Source organism: Talpa europaea (genome assembly GCF_964194135.1).
Source record: "Talpa europaea genome assembly, chromosome: 14".
In the NCBI taxonomy this organism is placed as follows: domain Eukaryota; kingdom Metazoa; phylum Chordata; class Mammalia; order Eulipotyphla; family Talpidae; genus Talpa; species Talpa europaea.
The window spans coordinates 63,681,497-63,703,863 of record NC_140082.1 but is presented as its reverse complement, the minus strand read 5'-3'; the positions used below and the strand labels follow the sequence as shown (position 1 = coordinate 63,703,863).

At 37.8% G+C, this 22,367-nt stretch overlaps 1 protein-coding gene across 2 annotated transcripts in view; it reads right to left on the bottom strand.

Annotated features, from left to right (window-relative positions):
* SMYD3 (SET and MYND domain containing 3) overlaps positions 1-22,367 on the bottom strand; it is a gene marked incomplete at its 3' end in the record, with an annotated part of 742,797 nt that overhangs the window by 125,802 nt on the left and 594,628 nt on the right. Inside the window, exon 8 of one of the 2 annotated variants that reach the window (XM_084254008.1) lies at positions 18,231-18,341. The exons of the other annotated variant lie outside the window; for it this stretch is intronic. Within the exon in view, the coding sequence (XP_084110134.1) occupies positions 18,231-18,341 (111 nt within the window). The remainder of the gene's footprint in view (positions 1-18,230; positions 18,342-22,367) is intronic. 2 annotated transcript variants of the gene reach the window in all.

Sequence of the window (22,367 nt, the reverse complement as noted above, 5' to 3'; positions counted from 1 at the left end):
GGATTTCTGACTGGTTGAACAACCATCCATATCTTAATATCAATCAAGTGATGTGAACACTGGTTTCCTTGTTTTCCTTATTTTTCAGAGGCTAAATTTCAGAGTGCTGGCTATCTGCACATCTAACAACATTTACTGAGGGACTATTGTACTAATTTCTTTAAGTGCTTTATCTCATTTAATGATTTCAACAAGGTATAAGATCAAATCCACTTCAGTCCCTAATTTTTATATAAGACAGCAACTGAAAAGATGTAGTAATTCAAATTCAAGTAGCTAGAAACTGATGGAGATGGAATTCACTTTGAATTTGAAAGTTACAGTGCTCTAAGCTGCACCATGCTGCCTCAAATATTCAAGAACTTGAAGACTGGCAGATGAAATAAGATACCCTTTTTTTTTTTTTTTAATGGTTCCATGGGGGCAGAACTAGGACTCTAATACACATTAAAGGAGGTAGTTTTTAGTTCATGAGATTAGCTCACTTCATAATCACGGTTGCCAGAGAGCAGAATGGTCTACTCAAAGAGAGTGTGCTGAGAGGCCACTAAAAATGCCCAGGTGGGTCCCTGGGCGACCCAGCTAGCAGGGGCATCAACTGGGTGGGGCCTTTAAGGTCCCTTCCAATTCTGGGCTGAAATGACCCTCCGCGGTGCCAATTCAATCCCCGGCTGCTCCCCGGCCAGCGGAGGAGGGTCCCACATGGCGCGCAGACCTCTCCTGCCGCCCGCTGCTCCCCTCAGCAGTGTACTTAGGTCCTTCTGCCTGCTCTGCTCCCTGCTCTGGCTCTGGTGAATTCTCTCACCCTCCCGCGCTTCTGACTGTACCCAGTGCTTGCATAAATAAATAAATAAATAAATAAATCTTAAAAAAAAAAAAGAAAATGCATACATTGTGCAAAAAATGAAAAATGATGTAAGAATTATATAAAATAAAATATTAAAAAATACACAAACAGTAAACAGGATGATATATAGTATGTTATATTCCTGATCAGATGAGAAAACTTGCATATCTAGATACACTACCAGGCCCATGTTACTGAATCCTGGTTTCACAAATGCTGTAATTCTTAGAGGAGAGAAGATGCCAGGAGCATGAACTATATATGAGTGAATCTTCTAAAATACTAATTTGGAAATACACGTCTTGTGTTTCCACTGGGTAGTTTACATGTGGGTTTCTAAGTCTTGGTGAGGAGATCTAGGACAGGTCTTGTTCAAAGCTACAAACTGGTGGAGGAAAGAAAGGCAAGAATATTCGTGATAGCCTATTGTTTATCATAAAATTGACGAGTAAAACTCATTTAGAAGTTTCACATTATACAGCTACTCAGCATATGACACAGAGTTTAACTCAATGCTAGGCAACTGACAGTATCTATTGACTTATCCATACAGCAAAACTTTGTCAAATATTCTAATAATTATGTAAGTACTGTGTTGTACAATTGAGGACACAACAGAAAACTAAATAAGATCATTCGTAGTTTCTTAACAAGAAAACAAGTAGGTAAATGCAAACCATAAATAGATAATAATTGTGCTACCATGGCAAAAAAGGAGTAGAAAATAACAAGGAGAGAGGCCCTCTGATTTTCATAAGGCAGTGAAGAAATTTCTCTGAGGAGGAGAGGCTGAAGCTGAGAGCTAAAGAATGGCAAAGATTCTGGAAAGCACAGAGCCACAGGAAAACTGCTTCAGCCAGAGGGAGGGCAAGTGCAAAGTCTCTGGGGCAGGAAAACGCTTGGCATTTTCCAGCCAAGAGACTGAGCCGAGATTGGAAGGTGAGTGGAAGCCAGGCCACACAGGGCCTTTAGGCCCTGTTAGTGAAGCATGGGAAGCTGCTGAGTAGATCCCTCCTGAAAACGTTCTTCTGGTTTCTCACAGAAAAACTAAATTCCAGAGTGCCAGGGTAGGACACTCGCGCACCAGGCAAGACATGCGGGTGGAAAAAATTCATTCAATTTTAATTGTTACTGAAAAGGGAGAGAGGAAAGAAAGAGGTGTCAGTCATAAGAACTTGACTTAGCCTTGGGCTGACACGCTGGTCGGCAATCAAAGGTTTGGTTTATTGACCCTGTCTCTATGATCCAAACAGCTGCCACTGAATCTTCCTCAGGTTTTCAACAACAAACCCCTGTTTATCTTACGTATTCTCAACTCTCTTAGTCAATAAAACTTTCTCTCATCAGGCCTCCCTGGTGGCACAAGGGGTTAAGCACCGCACTAAGAAGCAATCCGCAACCTCTGCAGCATGAGTTCAATCCCCAGCCTGCCAGGGAGAAACCCACGTGGCGAGGCAGACCTCTCCTACCTCACCCGCTGCTCCCCGAAGTATTGCACTGTACTTCGGTCGGTCTGCCTGTTCTGTTCCCTACTCTGTCTCCGGTGGATCCTCTCACCCCGTGCATCTCTGGCCTGTACCCCAGCTCTTGTATGCATAAATAAATAAATCTTAAAAAAAAAAAAACAACAACTTTCTCTCATCGGAAAGAGAGCCCACCTGTGACTCGAAGATATTATAAGAAGCCAAAAATCAATTTATAATTCACATTTCAGATGATGGTTCTAAAGGTGTATCTAATCACAGGTGGAGAGGAGGAAATGTAAAGATGAAAGAGAACGAAGTTTGGGAAACGTGCAGTGAGGACTATGAGACAACAGTTTAATGATTTAAAATAAATAAATCAAGGTACTAGAGTACCCTTGAGAACCAGTTTTTCCTTAGTTACACATCTGTTCTGCTACAGAATGAGGCAGTTAATTACTTTTCAATGACATGTATGCATTTTGTGAGACACCACATTGCACCAGTTAATAACGATCTACCTTCTGTTGACACAAAATATTTGAATTAATAAAAATCTAAATGATACATTTCATAGGAAAGCATACTTAATTGAAAGGCCTGGTGGCAGGAGTAGTAATTTTCCTGGGTAAAAATTATTGAGATGAGTTTACGCGAGCATGAAAAGCTCAATCAATAAAGGGACTTTATGTAGGCAAACTGTTTTCAAGAGTACATACTTTATAGAAAGGGTAGGCTGTGCTTCTCTAATTGCTAATATAGCAGCACCGTGATAGAGAAAGAAACTGAGACTGATATCCAGTAATTGCCCTTAATTGACAATATCAGTGATTCTACATTTACACCTGTCTGTTCAATCTTTAGGGTCTGAAGTGACAAATGTAAAAAGGGAATAAACAATCCCTTGAAGCTCTGCTATTAATATTAAAAATCGTTCTGCTCTTCACTGAGTGTGCCCATGGTAACTAGATACTAAACTAATAGCATTATGGAAACAGTTTACTTTTTCCAAACTATACAATAGTATTAGATTACACTGGAAAAACCCAGATAGCATCTAAAGTGGGCTCACAGCACCAACATCGAGGGGCACATTCTAAATAACTTGACAGGAGTGTCTTGTTCAAGCCCTGAAACCATCCAAAGAACGGTCTGAAACTCAAGACATTTGTAATAATTTTGCTATTTTCCATTTATTTTGGGATAAAGAACAAAACTGTCTACTATTTTAAAATCCCCCTCTAACAGCTCTCTCTGTTTCTCTATCTTACTTAAAAAACAGAACATACTACAAAAACAAATTTAAAAATTTTGGGATTGAAGTCAGGAAGGAAAACTTTATTTCTTGTATGATAACTTGGTCCTTTTGCGGGTTCTAATGCTAAAGGACCATTCGACACCCCTGGACTTCACTGTCCGTCACAGGATAAGACAGACTTTACTCATGAAGACTGACAGACTGTGGTGCGGTCTTGAAGGTCCCACTGTCCTAAGGATTTAAGCATAAACCTAATAAGCTTGATTTCTCATTTTTGCTTATTTTTGGATTGCTATTCAGGGAGCTTCAGTCAACAGGGTCTTCTCTTATGCCTTTGAGTACAGCAAGCACACCACAACTGCTTGTTGATGTCTGCCATAGGATTCAACAGATAAATGTTGAAATGGCACAAACAAAAAATGATTTTTAAAAAATCTAATTTTATAGGGTACATTTATTTTTTAATGATAGAATGTCTGATTTTTTTTTTTAAATCCCAAGATAGCCGATTTATCCAGAAACTTAAAGGATTTCTGAACGTGAGGATAAAGCGATTTGTTGGGAATCCAGAGATCAGACAGATGAGAAAGACTTTGTTTGTAGAAGACCCTCACAGAGGAAACCCACCATGTCTTTTAAATAAAAAGTCCAGAAAAACAGTATATAATTCAAATACCAGTCTACTACTCAAACTTGGTGAAGAGTAAGCTTTTTAAGCAACTGGACTGCTGAACACAATAAACTGTAGCTTCAGGAAAATATAAAGAACACTGGTCTGGGTCTTTCATTTTGCTTAAAGGCAATGCCTTGAAATTAAAGAGGCTAGTATCCACAATATTTATGACTTTAATTGACATTTTTTCATAACATGAAGCAGTTGTAAAAGGTAAATATTCATTAATATGATGTCAAACTTGGGTAATTTTCCTCATCTTCTGAGGCTCTATTTGTTACGCCCACTGAGAAACTCTCCCATGTCGAATTCAAGCTAATTGTCTAGAAATAATTAACAAGATTTTATTTCAGTTGTAGAAAACATAATTTATTAAGTGGATGCTACTTTATGTGTTCCATTTTAAGAGGCATGATAAATAAGGACATTAGCATAAGAAGGTATTGAAAGAATGTCAAGATTGACTAAATTCTGAGGAAAACAAGGTAATTCCAAATTAAGGATAAGTAAATTTGTTGCAAAGTTCAATGTGGAGACATTTATAGGCCTTTAACTGCCATTTTCAAATTTTAATTTTATAAAGAGTAGCATTAACAATGCTTTAATAATTCCAGGATTCCAATTTACATCTCCTTTACTTATTAGAGTTCCTGGGGTCTGAAAGTGGCTTGGTAATAAAGGCTGTAGGAAAAGAAAACAAAATACACTGATGTCTATAATGGAAGCAATATTCTAATTACTCAGACGTACAGTTAGTTCCGAGAATCATCACAATCTCACCTCAGCAATGACTACTCACTACAATTGGTAAAAAATACTCTAATTTTAATTGAAGCACCCAGTACAGCCTATAAACAGATGAGTGCCTAAAGCAAACCATTTGCCATGTCCTTGGGCATGAACTGGACCCCATCACATCTCATTCTTTGCGGGGGAGGAGAAAGGCTGCCATCACAGACACAGAGAAGGATCTCTCCAAAAGCTCTTTTGTTGCAATGGTATGAGAACCATGCTCATTTCATGGCCTGCTAATAAAATTATTTTCCTTCTTTCTGGAAGAGTTTCTGACTTTCTATTTCTACACATGCTGTTATATTTTCTGGCTGTTACTAGTCAAAACCCAATCCTCGGTGCTCTTCAATAGTTTCTGATCCCTCTATTATCAAAAGAATACTGCCCCAGAATTTGGATATCTAGATATTCTGGTCCTGACTCTCCAGTGTCAATTAGTGAATGGTACAAGTCATTTCTCCTTGCTCTAAAATGAAGGTACTGGACAGGATAATACCTGTTCCACAACGTTATCTCATGGTGCTTTGATTTGCATTTCCCCTTTAATAAGTGCTGTTGAGCATTTTTCATGCACCTATAAATCATGTCTAAATGTCTACTTCGGAGAAGTGTCTACTTAGGTCTGTTGCTCATTTGTTTGATTGTTATTGTTGAGTTGTATGAATTCTGTATATATTTTTTTTCTGACTTGAATAGAATGTTTTTTTTTATAATAAATTTTATTTTTATATTCCCCATACAATTGCAACCCCCCCATTCTGACCCCAATCCCTCCCCTCCCGCCCCCCACCCCCCAAAAAGTGTCTCTGGTTCATAGTTTTTTGTTGATTTTGATTTTCACTTTCTTATAGTTATTCATTTTCCTGGTCCCTTATTTAAGTTTTCTAGATTCCTGCTATGAGTGACACCATCCGGTATTTTTCTTTTTCTTTTTGGCTTATTTCACTGAGCATGATCCCTTCCAGCGCCATCCATGTTGCTGCAAATTGCATGTGTTTATCTTTTTTGAATGCTGAGTAATATTCCATGGTATATATGTACCACATCTTCTTGATCCAGTCATCTATTTTTGGGCATTTGGGTTATTTCCAAAGCTTAGCTATTGTAAATAGTGCTGCTATAAACATAGGTGTGCAGGTGCTCTTTGGAATTGATGTTTCTGTGTCCTTTGGGTAAATACCTAGGAGTGGAATTGCTGGATCATATGGAAGCTCTATGTTTAGTAGGTCAAGAAATCTCCACACAGCTCTCCATAGTGGTTGGACCAGTTTGCACTCCCACCAACAGTGCAGGAGAGTTCCTTTTTCTCCACAACCTCGCCAACATTTGTTGTTGCTAGTTTTTTTAATATGTGCCATTCTCACTGGTGTAAGATGGTATCTCATGGTAGTTTTGATTTGCATTTCCCTGATTACAAGTGATGTTGAACATTTTTTGATATGCCTGTTGGCCATTTGCATTTCCTCTTCAGAGAAGTTTCTTTTTAGCTCTTCTGCCCATTTTTTGACTGGGTTATTTTCTTTGTTGTTGTTGAGTCTCATCAGCTCCCAACACTAATGATAAAGGACTGAATTCTGTATATATTTTAAATAATAATCCCTTGTATGTATAATATGCACATAACTTCTATTAGTCAGTAGGTCACTTTTTCATTTTCATGGTGGTTTTTTTTTCACTGTCTACAAAATTTTTAGTTTGATGTAGTCCCATTTATTTGCTGTTGCTTATTTCCCCTGCCACTGTAGTTAAACCCAAAGACATCTCTGCTGTTAATGTGTAGGGATGTATAGCCTGTTTTCTTTCATGGATTTTATGGTTTTAGGTCTTTATAGTCAAGTGTTTAATATTGAGTTAATTTTTGTATGGGGTGTTAAGGAGAGACCTATTTTTTTTTTAAAAAAAGGATTTTTTTTAAAAAAGGATTTATTTATTTATGCATACAGGCCAGAGGTGTAGGGGATGAGAAGATTCACCAGAAACAGAGTGGGGAGCAGAACAGGTAGATCTACTGAAATACACTGCTGAGGGGAGCAGCGGGCAAGACAGGAGAGGTCTGCTGTGCCATGTGGGCAACTCCCTGGCCGCCCGGGTATCGAACTCATGCTGCAGAGGCTGTGGATAGCTTCACAGTACTTTACTTAACCCCTTGCACCACCAGGGAGGCTGAGACCCAGTTTTGTTTTGGGATATGACTGCCCAGGAATCCCAAGATTTTTCAGATATAGTACCAACAGACCAATATCTAAAAACTATTGAAATGATACTACATCAAAACTTCAGCCTTTCGCTCTTCAAAAAAGTCTCTAAATGAATAAAAAGATAAGCCACAATCTGAGAAAAATATTTATGAGACAGATGTCTAGTAAAAGGCTCGTGTGGCCCTTGTACACTGTGTTTGATGGGAAAGTAAACTGGTGCAACCTCCATGGAACATAGTATGGAGGTTCCTCAAAAAATACCACCTGATCCAGTAACCTCACTTCTGGATATTTCCTCACAGAATATGAAAAAGACAATTCAAAAATATATATATGCTTCCCTGTGTTCTCTGCAGCACTCCTCACAAGAGCCAATATGTGGAAAAAACTCAAATGTCTAGGACAGATGAATGGACAAAGAAGCAGCAGCGTAGATTAACAATGGAATGCTAGTCAGCCAGAAAAGCAATGAAATCTTGCCATTTGCAACAACATGGATGGAACGTGAGAGGATAATGCTAAGAGAAATAACTCAGAAGGACAAAGACAAATACCATATGAATTCACTTATCTGTGGAATACAAAAGGGGGAAAATCCATCAAACAAACACAATAAAAACAAACCCTTAGATTCTGACAATGGAATGGTGGTTACCAGAGAGGAAGGAGGGAGGGAGATAGGTCAAAGGGACTGACTGGTTAATGGTGGATGGTACTGGATATTTGTTGATGGCCATGGTGTGAAATATAGTTGCTGAGGTGAGAGACTATATACCTGAAACCTACACGGTGCGTAAACTAACACTACATTAATTTTTAAAAAAGGTTTGTGCACAGAACAAAGAACTCTCAAAACTCAATAAGAAAACACATAATAGGCAAAAGATTTGAGTAACTATAGCTATAAATAAGATATAAAGATCACAAATGCCCTCCAGTGTATAGGAACAAATATTTAGAACCCAAACGTCCTTCACTTGGTGAATGGATGAACAAAATGTGAAAGAGACACATAATAGAATACTACTTGGCAATAAAAGAAACCAAATACTGAGACTATATATTTATATGTGTATGTCAAAATATCATGATGCATATCAAATGCATTATGTTAAGTGAAGGGAGACAGAATGAAATGGCTGCTTGGATCAATTTCGATGACATTCTGGAAAAGGTAAAGCTGTCACGGCAGAAAACAGATCAGGGATCAGCAGAGGCTGGAAGTGGGGGCCAAGGGGTAACTACAAAACACTATGAGGGACCTGGGAAAGGGTGAAGGGACTGTTCTGTATCTAGTGGTGGCAGTGTTTGCAGACCGTATGTTTTTGTCAAAGCTCATAGTACTGTACACTAAAAAGGGTGGGTTTTACTGAGCACAAATTAAACTTCAATATTTAAAGGAAATTTTATGTATTACTTATGAAATTATAGAGATAGCAAGGTAGAGTGGTTACAAGTATAGCCTCTGAAGTTAAAAGCCCCAGCTACCTCATCTGCAAATGGGAATACGAGCAACACTGCCCTCATAAATTTGTGGAAATGAAGAAAGATAAGTTGTATAAATCACTCGGCAGAGTCCCTGGCACATACTAAGTGTTCCTAAAACTTTAGCAGGCATTAGAGTTTGTACTGTTCCCTGAGGAAGATCACCTCATTCTACAAGACTTCTTGAACACTGCGTGCCACACATCCGGTTAGGTATTGTGCCTACTAGCAGAGAATACATTCCTGTGTCACATTAGCTGCCATCACGGAATCTGTTGCCTGAGCTGGAGCTTCTTGTAGATCAAAAAGCAGAAGCAAAAAAATTTTAAGCAAGAATTGGAAATGTCTTCAGATGAAGTCATGTCACCAAAAATTGTACAGAGTTTCTATCTTACTGATGGGGTGGACTTTTGGACAAATAAGAGCCCCAGGAAGTTGCCCGTTCTCTGGAAGAAGGCAGTGCTGGAACACAACAGCTACAATGTTTATTTCCCATCCAACTTTATAGCCCATTGCACCATGCCCAGAGCCTCTCCCAATATTTCACAGTAACACTGTAGATGGGATTATGTGGTTATGAAGTCAATAAACTCTAGCATTAATGACAGCCAAAACTGTACTTACTCCAGGGAAAACCATTCTTCTGATTGTTTGGAGAAGTGCACATAGGTAACGTGCAGTAATGCTAGGTTTTGACTACCTGAAAACTCATCCAAATGAGAACACACACACACACACACACACACAGGTTTTTATTCCTTTGCCAAATATTCCTAATTGTCCTGAAGATAATGTAATTCAGTTCGGATGAAAACTTTAGAAACAGGAAACACATTCTGCTTAGGTTGTTAAAACATGAAATATAAAACAAATTCAGAGCTGATTGGGCTCATCAACCCAATCACGACACATTTCTGCTTATAATTAATTTAGCAAAATAAAGAAAGACACAGGGAAATAAAACCAAAACTTTGGCTTACTAATGACCTTTAAGTGATTGCTCATATTTCAAATCGACTCAATTTTTACCATAAAAAATTGCTCTTTAGCAGAGAACTCTCATTTCCTTTGAATACAGCTTTAACTCTCACAATCCTTTATTTCTTCTACAGTCACAGTTTCTTCCTTCAGTTCAAGCCTGCCTCCCTTCACCACTATTACAGTTTTATGGTAACAGACTCATTGAGGCAGACTATGTACTGGAAGCGAGACGGTTCTCATACTGCGCCTGCACAAATCCTTTGCAGGATGAGGGACTGCTTCAGAGCTCCACTCCATCACTCACTCATGGTGTGGAGGGTCTCATAAGGAACCAAAGAAAGGTCGCTGTGGCAAAAGAGGATCTCTGAAAAGAGACTGAAGAAGTTAGACAAGAATTAATATTGTTTTATTTCTATGAAGAAAATAAGAGCAAGTGGGGCTCAGACTTGTACATTCAAGGAATGGTAAGTTTGTTGAACTTTTCTGCCCTACACAGATATATATTAAACTATTTTCAGAATGGATACCTTTTCAGAAAGACTTTCCTCAATTTCCTGTCCCTAGATGGCCCATAATCAAAGAACATATACACCTCTGTTCCACAGATGGGTTGACAGTGGGTAACAGAGACACAGATGCTCAAAACCCTCAAGACAATTAGATCATTGTTTATCTTCACATTTTCCTTTGTCTTGAAAGACTTAAATTCTTACCTATGTACTTGAAAAGCAAACTGCAGACTTCCAATCAACATGTTGTAAGCTGAGACTTTGAAGTTCAGATTACAAATCATAGTAAGTAAAATATAAAAATAGAAGCTAAAAATAGTTATACTAACTCAAAAACAAGATAAACAACTTCCTGGGCCAAAAATAGAGCAGAAATGCAATGCAATATGCATTCCTGAAGCAAGGGCCTCAGGTCTGGAAGTTGGCAGTTATCAGGCACAAGTTCAATTTTAGTGGTTGAAAGGGAATAAAAATGCTTCACACAGTAAAGGTGAGTAGAGTCAGCTATAAAGCCGATGAGGTGAGTGTCTCTTGTTTATTAAAAAAAGGCTTAAAAGATAGGGCTGATAATCTATCCCCCTAAGCTAACTATTTATAGGAAATTGTAGGTCTGGGAAGGTTAGGAGACAGAGATAGAGTCTCTCTACATATAGAGCCAAGCTGCACAGCACCTACGTAACTGGATGAGCTACCGCCCATATCAGCGTGGGGAAAGCATCCAAACGCCATGAAGTCCTGATTATGAACTGGGATCTGGGAGGATCTGGGAGAGGCCACTACGAAGCTACCAAATAAAGGCATGAGCACATTAAATAAGTAAGGAACAAAAACAAAAAACTCTTCACTAAAATGAGCCTGTCACACACAATATCAAAACATTTAGTAAAATGCAATGCTTACAAAGATAATGAACCAACTGAAATATGATTTCATTCTGATAAATAAAACTATGGTACTAGCTGATCAAGACTTCAAAAAAGTATGATCAGGATGCTCAAATAAATAACAGAGTAGCATACTTCAGAAGTGATGTTCATCGTCTCTTATTACTAGTGAAATACAAATCAAAACAAGACACCACCTCACATGACAAATAGTACAAAAACGAAAATGGCATAATCTGAGTCTAGGTAAGAACTGTATGTAAGATGAATGAAAGTGAAGAATTAAGACCAGTTCTACAATTAGAAGTTATGTCAGTAATCTAGGAATGATAAAAGAGGACTATAAATCAATAGACATTGTGCTTTAAAAGAAGGATCAAATGTTAAGGGTTTTAGGAATGCAAAGGCATTGTGATATGTAAGTAAAACTTTTTTGCAACAGGCCCTGTGACTCTAAGGAAGTACGCAATATACTATCCACAGACTCAAGGAAACGATCAATTCCATTTGTTCTGTTCTGCTTCTTTTGTCTTGGATTTCAACCTGAACCAATCTTAGCAGAAGCCAGATCATTCCAAAATCTACTTTAGGAGGTATATTTTATTTCTTCCAGAAAGTAAGCTGCTGCTGATTGCAAATGACAACTAGCAATACACATGCAAATATACCCACTATTAAAAGGCCTCTTATCTTCCTAAAACAAGATATCATGTGAGTTCAATAACATGCAGAGATGGACATAGAATAAATATTGGTTTATGCAGAAACCTGTTGAGATGAATTTTCTGGGTTTCAAGAATATGCTTGAAAACTTTAAATCAAGAAACTGAAGTGAATTTAATTTTGAATTCATGATCTTTTGAGGCTGCACTTAGCTGAATTTACCTTTGCATTTTTTGCTCAAAGAAAACCAACAGCACAGACTTTTCAGAAGGAATGTTTATATCACTAAACAAAATAGATAAGTGGACAATTGAAAATATAAATGATGAAATCATTGAAATCAAATTTTTATTTTGATTTAATACCTACCTTACTCATTTCTACTAGGGAACATTTCAAAAGACATGTTAATAGACTTATAGACTAATCCCCTGGTATTACAGATGACAGAAAAAAAAAAAAGAGAAGTTGAGTAATTTGCCCAAAATCATTCAATTTGTTAGATACAGTATAAACTCAAATCCTGTAGAGAAATCCAACACTTTTTTTATTCTTCAGGGTGGTCTATCTTTAATATAATATCTGTGATGGTTAAAGTTATGTGTACTTGACGAAGCCACAGGGTGGTCCAGATATTTGATCAAATATTATTCAGGGTGTGTATATGAGGGAGTTTTGGGATGATATTAACATTTGTTGATGATATTAACATTTGATGATAATATTAACATATTAACTCAATGGATTGAGTAAAGAAGATTGTCCTCTCTAATGTAGGTTTGGGCCTCAACCTAGTAAGTTGAAGACCTGAATGGAACAAAAAAGCTGATCCTATCATAAGAAAGAGGGAGGTCCAATCATCTATTTTTGGGCATTTGGGTTGTTTCCAAAGCTTAGCTATTGTAAATAGTGCTGCTATAAACATAGGGGTGCAGGTGCTCATTGGAATTGATGTCTCTGTGTCCTTTGGGTAACCATGGAATATTACTCAGCATTCAAAAAAGATAAACACATGCAATTTGCAGCAACATGGATGGAGCTGGAAGGGATCATGCTCAGCGAAATAAGCCAGAAAGAAAAAGAAAAATACCGGATGGTCTCACTCATAGCAGGAATCTAGAAAACCTAAATAAGGGACTAGGAAAAAGAATAACTATAAAAAAGAAAATATCAAAATCAACAAACAACTATGAACCAGAGACGCTCTATGGGGGGTGAGGGGCGTGGAGAGGAGGGATAGGTGTCAAAATAAGGGGGTTGTAATTGTATGGGTAATATAAAAAATAAAATAAAATAAAATAAATAAAATAAATCTTAAAAAAAAAAGGGAAGGAACTCTTCCTGCCTGACTGCCTTCAAGCTGGGACATCAAGTTTTTCATATCATTGTTCTCAAATTGAAACACAGGCTCTTTCTGGCCCTTAAGTCTGCCAGCTTTATGACTACAACATAAACCATGAGCTCTCTTGAGTCACCTGCTTGGTGGATGCAGATCTTGGGACTGTCATATGAACCAAATCTTTAATAATAAATCTCTTTTCATGCACATTAATCTTGTTGCTTTTCTTTCTCTGGCAAATCCTCATGCAATATTAAATAAACCTTTAGCTCAAAGGAGGAAAGAAAATGGTCTCAATGAATATGGTAGACACCGTAGATCACTCAAAAGTCATTGCAGTCTACTTCTCCTTATCTTCCTCTAGTATAAAGGCTGAAACTAAAATGCAGTTTCCTTGCTGTTCTATAGTTAAAGGCAGTCATGTGACACCATTCTGAAAAATAAGATTAAAGTGGAAATCTTTGGGAGGGTTTTTCTTTATTCTTTGCATTTTATTACTCCTTTATTCAGCTTAGAGTTTGGAATACACACTGCCTGGGGTGGAGGCCACAGTGACAATGAGGACAAAAGACACGTACGTGGGTGGCTAAGAAAGAAAACTAAGGAATCTGGGTCTGTGAAGAGGTCTAGGAAGAGATCTATAAGGATTTGCTCTGATCTTGGTCTGCTTCTCCAAAATTTTTGAAACAAACACACCACACCTAGTTTTAATTAGGTTATCTGTTATTTATTATCAAAACCTTTCCTAATATATGATTGTAGCCAAGACTTCAACTATAATAATAAGCCAGAAGTACACATGACTCTAATTTTAATAAAATATAGCCATTTGTTCAAGAAATTTTTGAATACCTGTCATATAGATGGCACGTAAGAGTCACTATCCAAAATCCTACCCATTCCCAACAAATGATGTGGTTAGAAAGCTAGCTTGTTGCTTGCCATTCAGGATTATAGGCTGGGGAAGAAACCCAGGCAATCACTCAAGGCATGTATGTGAAGTGCAAAAGAATAACACCAAAGTGGATTGAATCTTGAGAGCTTTTTCCATGAATTCACTTCTTTCTAAAAGCTCTTAGAAAAACTAATCATGTTGACTAACACCTGCATCAATAGAAGTGCTCATGGACCTTTCTCATGCAGTGAAAGCACTGATGCTGGGACTAGAAATCCAGGTAGTTATAGAATTGTAGCATAGTGGAAGGAGTACCAGACTTAGTCAAAGATCTGAGTTTAAGACTTGGTACTGCCACTTTTTCCTTCATTCTGTCCCAGAGGCATATTTTTGAACCTTCCTGAGTTCTGTTCCCTAATAATAAATTAGAGTTCAAATGAGATAATGATTAGAAAAGAGTTTATATAAATATGAACCACTTCAAAAGTAATATTTCATCAGATAACCTGATTATGTATAAACTAAAAGTAAACAGCTTCAAAATGAGAAAGGTTCAAAATAATAAAAGTTCATTCATCTTCATGGCATTGATAGTGGTTCTTCCTCCTTTTCATAGTAAAAGTTACTAGATAATTGATCTCCATTCACTGTTACAGAAGCACAGAATACATTTTAAAGAAATAAAAACTAACAGATAATATGGCAATAACACATCCTCATATATCAATGATCACCCTAAATGTAAATGGACTGAATTCATCAATCAAAAGGCAGAGTGGCTGAATTGAATCAGAAAACAAAACCCAACTTCCTGCTGTATCCAAGAGATCCATCTGAGCTCCAAAGATATAGAGTTGAAGAATAATAAAAAAAATAATTTGAAAACAATCCAGACAGCCATATTTATATCAGATAAAATAGACTTTCAGTTACTTAAGATGATGAGACACAGAGATGGACACTATAAAATGATTAAGGGAACAAAATATCAGAAATATATAATGCTCATCAATATATAATGCTCATCAATATACACCTAACAAAGGAGTATCAAAATACATAAGGCAACTATTAGCAAATCTGAGACTTTAACACCCCTCTTTCACCAATGGACAGATCAACTAGAGAGAAAATTAATATGAAAACAACAGCCTTAAACAAAAATTAGACTATATAGGTTTAACAGACCAAAACCCAAAAAATCTGAGTGCACATTCCTCTCAAGCACACATGGAACATTCTCAAGGACAATTCACATGTTGGGTCACAAAGAAAATGTCAATAAATTCATGAAGAATGAAATCATATCAAGTATATTCTCTGATCACAATGGTATCAAAGAAGAAATCATCCAAAAAAAAAAGTACCTCTAATACACGGTGATTAAACAACACATTACTGAACAGCAATTAGATAAATAAGAAAATCAAAGAAGAAATTAAAAAAATACCTGGAGATGAATGAAAATGAAGACATAACTTCAGAATTTATGGGACACAGCAAAGACAGCACTACAAGGGAAATATATAGCAATATAGGCCAAAATCAAGAAACATGAAAAAGCTCAAATAAAAAACCTTACCTCTCCCTTTTAACTACTAGAAAATGAAGAATAAACAAACCTGAATGCCAGTAGAAGAATGGAAATAATAAAAATTAGAGCAGAAATAAATGAAATAGAAATAAAAAAGATAATCCAAATGATAAATGAAACCAAGAGCTGGGTTTTTAGGGGAAAAAAATAGACAAAACTTTAGCTAGATTCACTAAAAAAAAAAGGGAGAAAACTCTAATAAATCTAATCAGAAATGAAAAAGAAGTTACAACAGATATTTTAGAAATACAGAGAAGAAGATTACTATAAACATCTATAAGTCAGATAATTGAATAACTTAGATGAAATGGACAAATTCTCAGAAATCTATAATCACCAGAGACTGAATCAGGAAAAAAAAAAAAACAGAAAACCTGAACAGAGCTATCACAAAGAAATTGAAACAGTAATTGAAGTCTCCCCAAAGACAAAAGCCCAGGCCAATGTGGTTTTACTAGCAAGTTCTATAAAACCTTCAAAAACAAACTAATACCTGTCCTTTTCAAATCCTTCAAAAAATGAAAAAGAGGGAAAGCTTCCAAATACATTCCGTGAGATCAATATCACTGGGATATCAAAATCAGACAAAGACATGACAATAAAAGATAATTACACATTAATATCATTGATGAACATAGATGCAAAAATTCTCAACAAAATCTTAGCAAAATGAATTTAAAAATGCATCAAAAGGATTATACAGTACAGTGGAGTAGGATTTATTCCAGGGACACAAGATTGTTCAATATCTAAAGATCAATGTGATTCACCACATCATCAAAAGGAAAGATCAAAATTATAAGATCATATCAATAAATGCAGAGAAAGCATTTGACAGGATTAAACATCCATTAATGATTAAAAAAATGGAAAAAATGGAGATAGAGGGAACATAACTAAGCACGATAAATGTGATAGATAAGAAACCCACAGCCAACATCAGACTGAACAATGAAAGACTGAAAGCTTTTCCTCTAAGATCTGGTACAAATAAGGATGCCTACTCTCACCACTACTATTCAACATAGTATAGGAAGTCCTAGCTAGAGCAATTAGGCAAGAGAAGGACAAAAAAAAGGAATCCAAATTAATGAAGAAGTGAAACTATCAATTTTTTTCAGAAGACCTTATAATGCACATAGAAAACCCTAAAGATTCCATGAAAAACTAATTGAAAAAATGAATCAATATAGTAAATGGCAGGGTACAAGATGAATTTACAAAATCAGCTGAATTTCTATATGCAAACAATGAGCTAGAAGAAACAGATATCAAGAAACCATATTGATAATCACATTAAGAAGAATTAAATATCTAGGAGTAAACAAAGGGGGTAAAGGACCTACACAATGAGACTGTTAAAAAAAATAGAAGCCCTTATTATAATTAGTCTTTTTCCTGGTCCCTTATTTAAGTTTTCTAAATTCCTGCTATGAGTGAGACCATCCAGTATTTTTCTTTTTCTTTCTGGCTTATTTCGCTAGCATGATCCCTTCCAGTTCCATCCATGTTGCTGCAAATGGCATGAGTTTATCTTTTTTGATTGCTGAGTAATAGCAAAAATCAAAATCAACAAGCAACTATAAACCAGAGACACTCTACTGGGCCGGGGAGGAGGAGGGAGTAGGATCAAAACAAGGGGGGTAGGAATTGTATGGGGACTATAACCAAGATGAAAATGCATATATTGTGCAAAAATGAAAAGTGATGTAAGAATTATATAAAATAAAATTTAATTTAAAAAAAGATTACTTCAAAACTGAAAAAAAAATAGAAGTCACAAAATAATAGAAAGACATGTCCTGCTGATGGATTGGAATAATTGTTAAAATGGTCATCATCCCCAAAGCAATGTACAGATTTCATGAAATCCCTATCAAGGCTCTAACTGCATTTTTCACTGAACTAAAACAAATGAACAAACATCACTGGAGTGCACAGAACTTCAGTAGAACAAAAGACCCCCAAGTAGCCAAAAAAATTCTGACCAAAATAAAAGGAAGAATGGTGGTATCACATTGCTAGTCCTCAAACTATACTAAAAAACCTATAGTAATAAAAACAGCATGGTACTGTAATAAAAGCAGACACAGCGACCAATGAAATAGAATTGAGAGCCCAGAAATCAACCCACACAACTATGGCCATTTGATCTACCACAAAGGAACCAAAGTATACACTGGGGAAAGGAAAGTCTCTTCAACAAAGGGTGGACAGTCACATGCAAAAGAATGAAACTAGATCATGATCTTACAATTCACAGAAAAATTTACTCACAATAGATTAAAGACATGGATCTAAGAACTGAAACTACAAAATACATTGATGTAAATATAGGCAAAATAGTCCATGACATTGGCTTCAGAGATATCTTTGTGGAGATTAGTAATCTGGGCCCTACTATCCTTTAATTACTTATTTGATGCCTGCATTATTTCTAGACTCTAACTTCATGGGTGCTTGTCTGAGATTATATCTCTTGTGCTTGGTGGATAATAAAAGTTCCAGGAAACAAAATACATGCAGTACAATGCACAATTGTGTCCACCTTTATTTGCTACCACAGATAAATGAAGTGAAAGTAGAGATCTCTGAAAGATTATTGCAGTATTTCCTGGAGGTATTCCAAATGTGTTTCATACAACATACCTTGTCCTGAGTTTGGCAACGGAAACAGTCACAGTCAAAACAGTATTGGTCCCTTAGCTGCTTCCGGCGCTCCTCACTGGTCATCAGCATATCCAGATAGCAAATGGTGAGCTGTAGAAGTCAAAGGGAAGGAAGAGGTCAAAAGGCAATCCCACGTGCTTGTTTTCTGTAACAGTTATTGCTATTGCCAATTATAAGTGTAAAACATTTCTATTATACACCAAAACGTGTATAATACACCAAAACGCAAGATACAAGATACCTCTATCCAACCAGTCAAATATAAAAATTTTAATGTATTATCATCTGGTCTTTGTTATGTGGTGAAATTAAGTGTATCATTTATTTTAAAGAAATGGGCTTGTGGCCACTATACACTTTTGTGCCATGCCTTTCATTCATTAGATATCAAAATACCAAAAGCTATCTTATGTTGAGTATTAATAAAATTCAGTGATAAATACTATAATCACAGGCAATGAGAGAAGTTATATTAATTAACCCTGGCAATCAAATGCGTGGCAGATCATGTAGCCAAATTGTTCCTAAGTCTTAATCAATTCTACAGTTGCCTCATAGAATTCAGGGTCAATCAAATTTAGTATCTTTGAATTAATAGACAGTTCTCTTATTTGTGGCTAGATTTATAAAAGCAGAATGATTTCAAAATGTGGAGACTATATCCTCAGAAGGCAGTCATTGATGGAGGCTCTTAAGTAGATCCTAGAAATCTGACTATATAAATGAGGATAAGGGATGGGGAAGGTGGAGGATGGGGAACAATGGGAGGAGGGAAAGGACAATGGTGGAAAATTATGGGTGCTCTGGTGATGGGTGGGGTAACATAAATCATATGTGGTGTTGTAAACTAATGTTACCTCAATAAAAAAGTAAGACCAAAAAGCGAATTTCCTTGAATCCTTTCAAATACAGTTACTGGGCCTTCCCTGAGATGCTGAATGATCACGGATGAGAGGGCATTTCAGGGACTCCTCAGGTTTCTCTTTAGCCCTAAGGTCTTCAGGCACATTGTGCCTAGATCTCTTATGCATTGAAGTCTAATTCAAAACGTACAAAATAGAACTGCCAATCCCCTCCTAACCTGCTCCATCTCAGTCAGAGCTGCCCAATCTCAGCCAACAGTAATTAAACTTCTTTGTTATCCACACTGAATCCTCACTTGTCCTTGAATTCTCATACCCCTTCAATCCACCAGAAAATTCTGCAGTCTCAACCTTAAAAATATATGTAGAACCAACCACTTTCTATCTTTTCCAACATTACCATCCTGATCTGCGTCAGCATCATCTCTTGCAAGTCTCAAAACTGGTCTCCTGCTTCCCCCCTGAGTCCCTGCACTCCACTCTTCTACTCAGGTTGGATTAAATCTTCCCTCTGTTCAAAATGCTCTAGAGGCTTTCACTTTTGCTTAGATTAAAGATCAAGTCCCTGCAATGGACTTACACAGTTCAACTCAAAGTGTCGTTCCTGGAGAGCTGTTAAAGTCCAAGGTGTGGGTTTAGTCTATGATAAAATGAGTAAAGAAATGCAAAGGCAATGTCCAGAAACTTCTATAGCAATTTGATAGAGGAAGTTTATATTAATCAATAATAAAACAGTGGGTTTTACTTCTATGTTTTTTAAGTTTCATGTTTTTCCAGTAATTTATTTTCATTAAATATTACAATAATATCACTCTATAATAGATTAGAAAAATACAAAACAAATTGGTCCTTCATCACAAGTAGGGAGACAGGCAGTGGTGTCATGTAATTCAGACCTGTTTCCTCTCTAATCTCATCTTCTCTCTCTTCCTTCCGACTGCTCCAGACAGCCTACTCTCCTCTGTCTTCACACACACTCCCCCCATCAAGGTCTATGAACTGGCTGTTTCTTCTGCCTTTCCCCCAGACCAACAATGGGCCCTCTCTCTACTCCCTTTTGTGTTTTAGTCAAATCTCACTTTCTTTTTTTTTTTTAATACAAGGAGCTGGGGTTACAGGCCAGAGGCGCAGGAGGGTGAGAGGATTCACCAGTGACAGAGTGGGGAGCAGAACAGTCAGGCTGACAAAATACACTGCTGAGGGGAGCAGCGGGCAAGACAGGAGAGGTCTGTGGCACCATGTGGGAATCTCCCTGGCTGGCCGGGATCGAACCCGCACTGTTGAGGCTGCAGACAGCTTCATAGCACGGCGCTCAACCGGCTGTGCCACCAGGGAGGCCCCCAAATCTCACTTTCTCATTGACATTTGCCTAACCACCCTACTTAAAACAGTAATCTGATTCACACTCTACCCCAGGACTCCAAAGTCCCTCATTCTTCTCTAGCTTTTTACTTCTCTGTAACATACATTCAGTTGTAACATCCTGAGGAAATTACTTCTTTATTTGCTTTTACATGTAGAAAGTAATTATGGGGCTATGTGTGGAGGTTGAAGAATGGGAAATTGCAGGCAAGGAAGAAGGCAGGATTATCCATTGAAGATGACAAAACTCCCTAAAGCAAAAACACATGGAGTATGTGGTTTTCTTAGTCTCAAAAGAAAGCATTTCATATCTACAAGCATGATCTTACTTGTTTGAAAGCACAGTGGGGCAGAAAAGACTGGCCTTTTTGACATAAAAATGCAGCCTCATGTGCGAGATCTCCCTAAGGCCATCAGTGGATAAAGAGGCCTTGGCTGGACAGCCAGAGATGTCAAATCCAGCCTGGCCATCACCAGGGTGACAGAGACTACAGTCTGATCTGTCTGGCAGACTCTATATATACCACTCCACAAAAAGCCAAAAGCACCTGCTCTAAGAAATGTAGAGAGTGATATTATTCACATCTGCCGTGTGCTGGGCTTTCACCCAGCAAGGCAGCATGAGACAGGAAAGGCAGCATAGATGCATCTCAGGTTTGCGCCCACATCTCTAGATTCAAGACACAACTGCTCCCAGGGGGCTGTAAGTGAGACTAGCCTCTTAAAGGAGCTGCTGCAGCACCATCAAACTCGAATACTTAAGCCCATGCTAAACAATGTTCTGTGACAACTGGGTTCCTTCAGCTGAGATCACAGTCACTTTTTCATTTCCTAAATCTTTCATTTTGTGACCTGAAGCCAGGGTTGCCATTGAGATGCAAAGGGCCATCAGATTAGGCAGTTACTTGGGTGTATAGAGCACATTATGTTCCAAATTCGCAATATCCAATTTTGAAGCTCACTTTTAGAAATAGCCTATTAGTGAGTTTGGACAGTCACACATTCATCTTGTATTATCAAGATCTCAGCCCCAGTTTTCTTATACAAAGAGAGTTGATAAAATGAGCTGATCTCTATGCTCCCTCTTGGGTTAAACTCTAAGACCCTAATTCTTAATTCAGCCCAATGGCTTTCCATCAACAGCCCCAGCGACTAGAGCAGATCAATAGGAAGTAATTATTGGGGGATTACAATGTGCCCCAGGTGATGCTAACGAATTCAGGGCTTGCCGTACCAGAGAAATAAGCTTGACTAAACCAAGACTTGATTACAAGGGCCAAACTCTTGAGTGCTCATGCCAGGCAGTGAATGGGCAACAGGAGACTAGTTGTTTCATTTACCCCAATAAATAGACTCTTATAGTCTCCCTCGGTAACCTGTAACTGCTGCAACCATTACCCCGACTATGCAACGGTTTTCTAACTAGCCTCCCTGCTGACTTCAGTCTTCCCTTTATCTTCTAAACAGCTTTCAAGAAATCTTAAAAATCACATCTGGGACCTCCCTGGTGGCACAAGGGGTTAAGCACAGCACTGTGAGGCTATCCACAGCCTCTGCAGCAGAAGTTCCATCCCCGGCCGGCCAGGGAGCTGCCCACATGGCGCGGCAGACCTCTCCTGTTTCTCCTGCTGCTCCCCTCAGCAGTGTATTTCAGTCGGTCTGCCTGTTCTGTTCCCCATTCTGTCTCTGGTGAATCCTCTCACACCCCGCACCTCTGGCCTGCACCCCAGTTCTTGTATGCATAAATAGATAAATCTTTTTTTAAAAAATCACATCTGGGACTTCCCTGGTCATGCAGTGGGTTGAGCGCAGTGCTGTCCACAGCCTCTGTAGCGCCCGTTTGATTCCTGGCCAGCCAGGCTCTCCTGTCTGGCCTGCTGCTCTCCTCAAC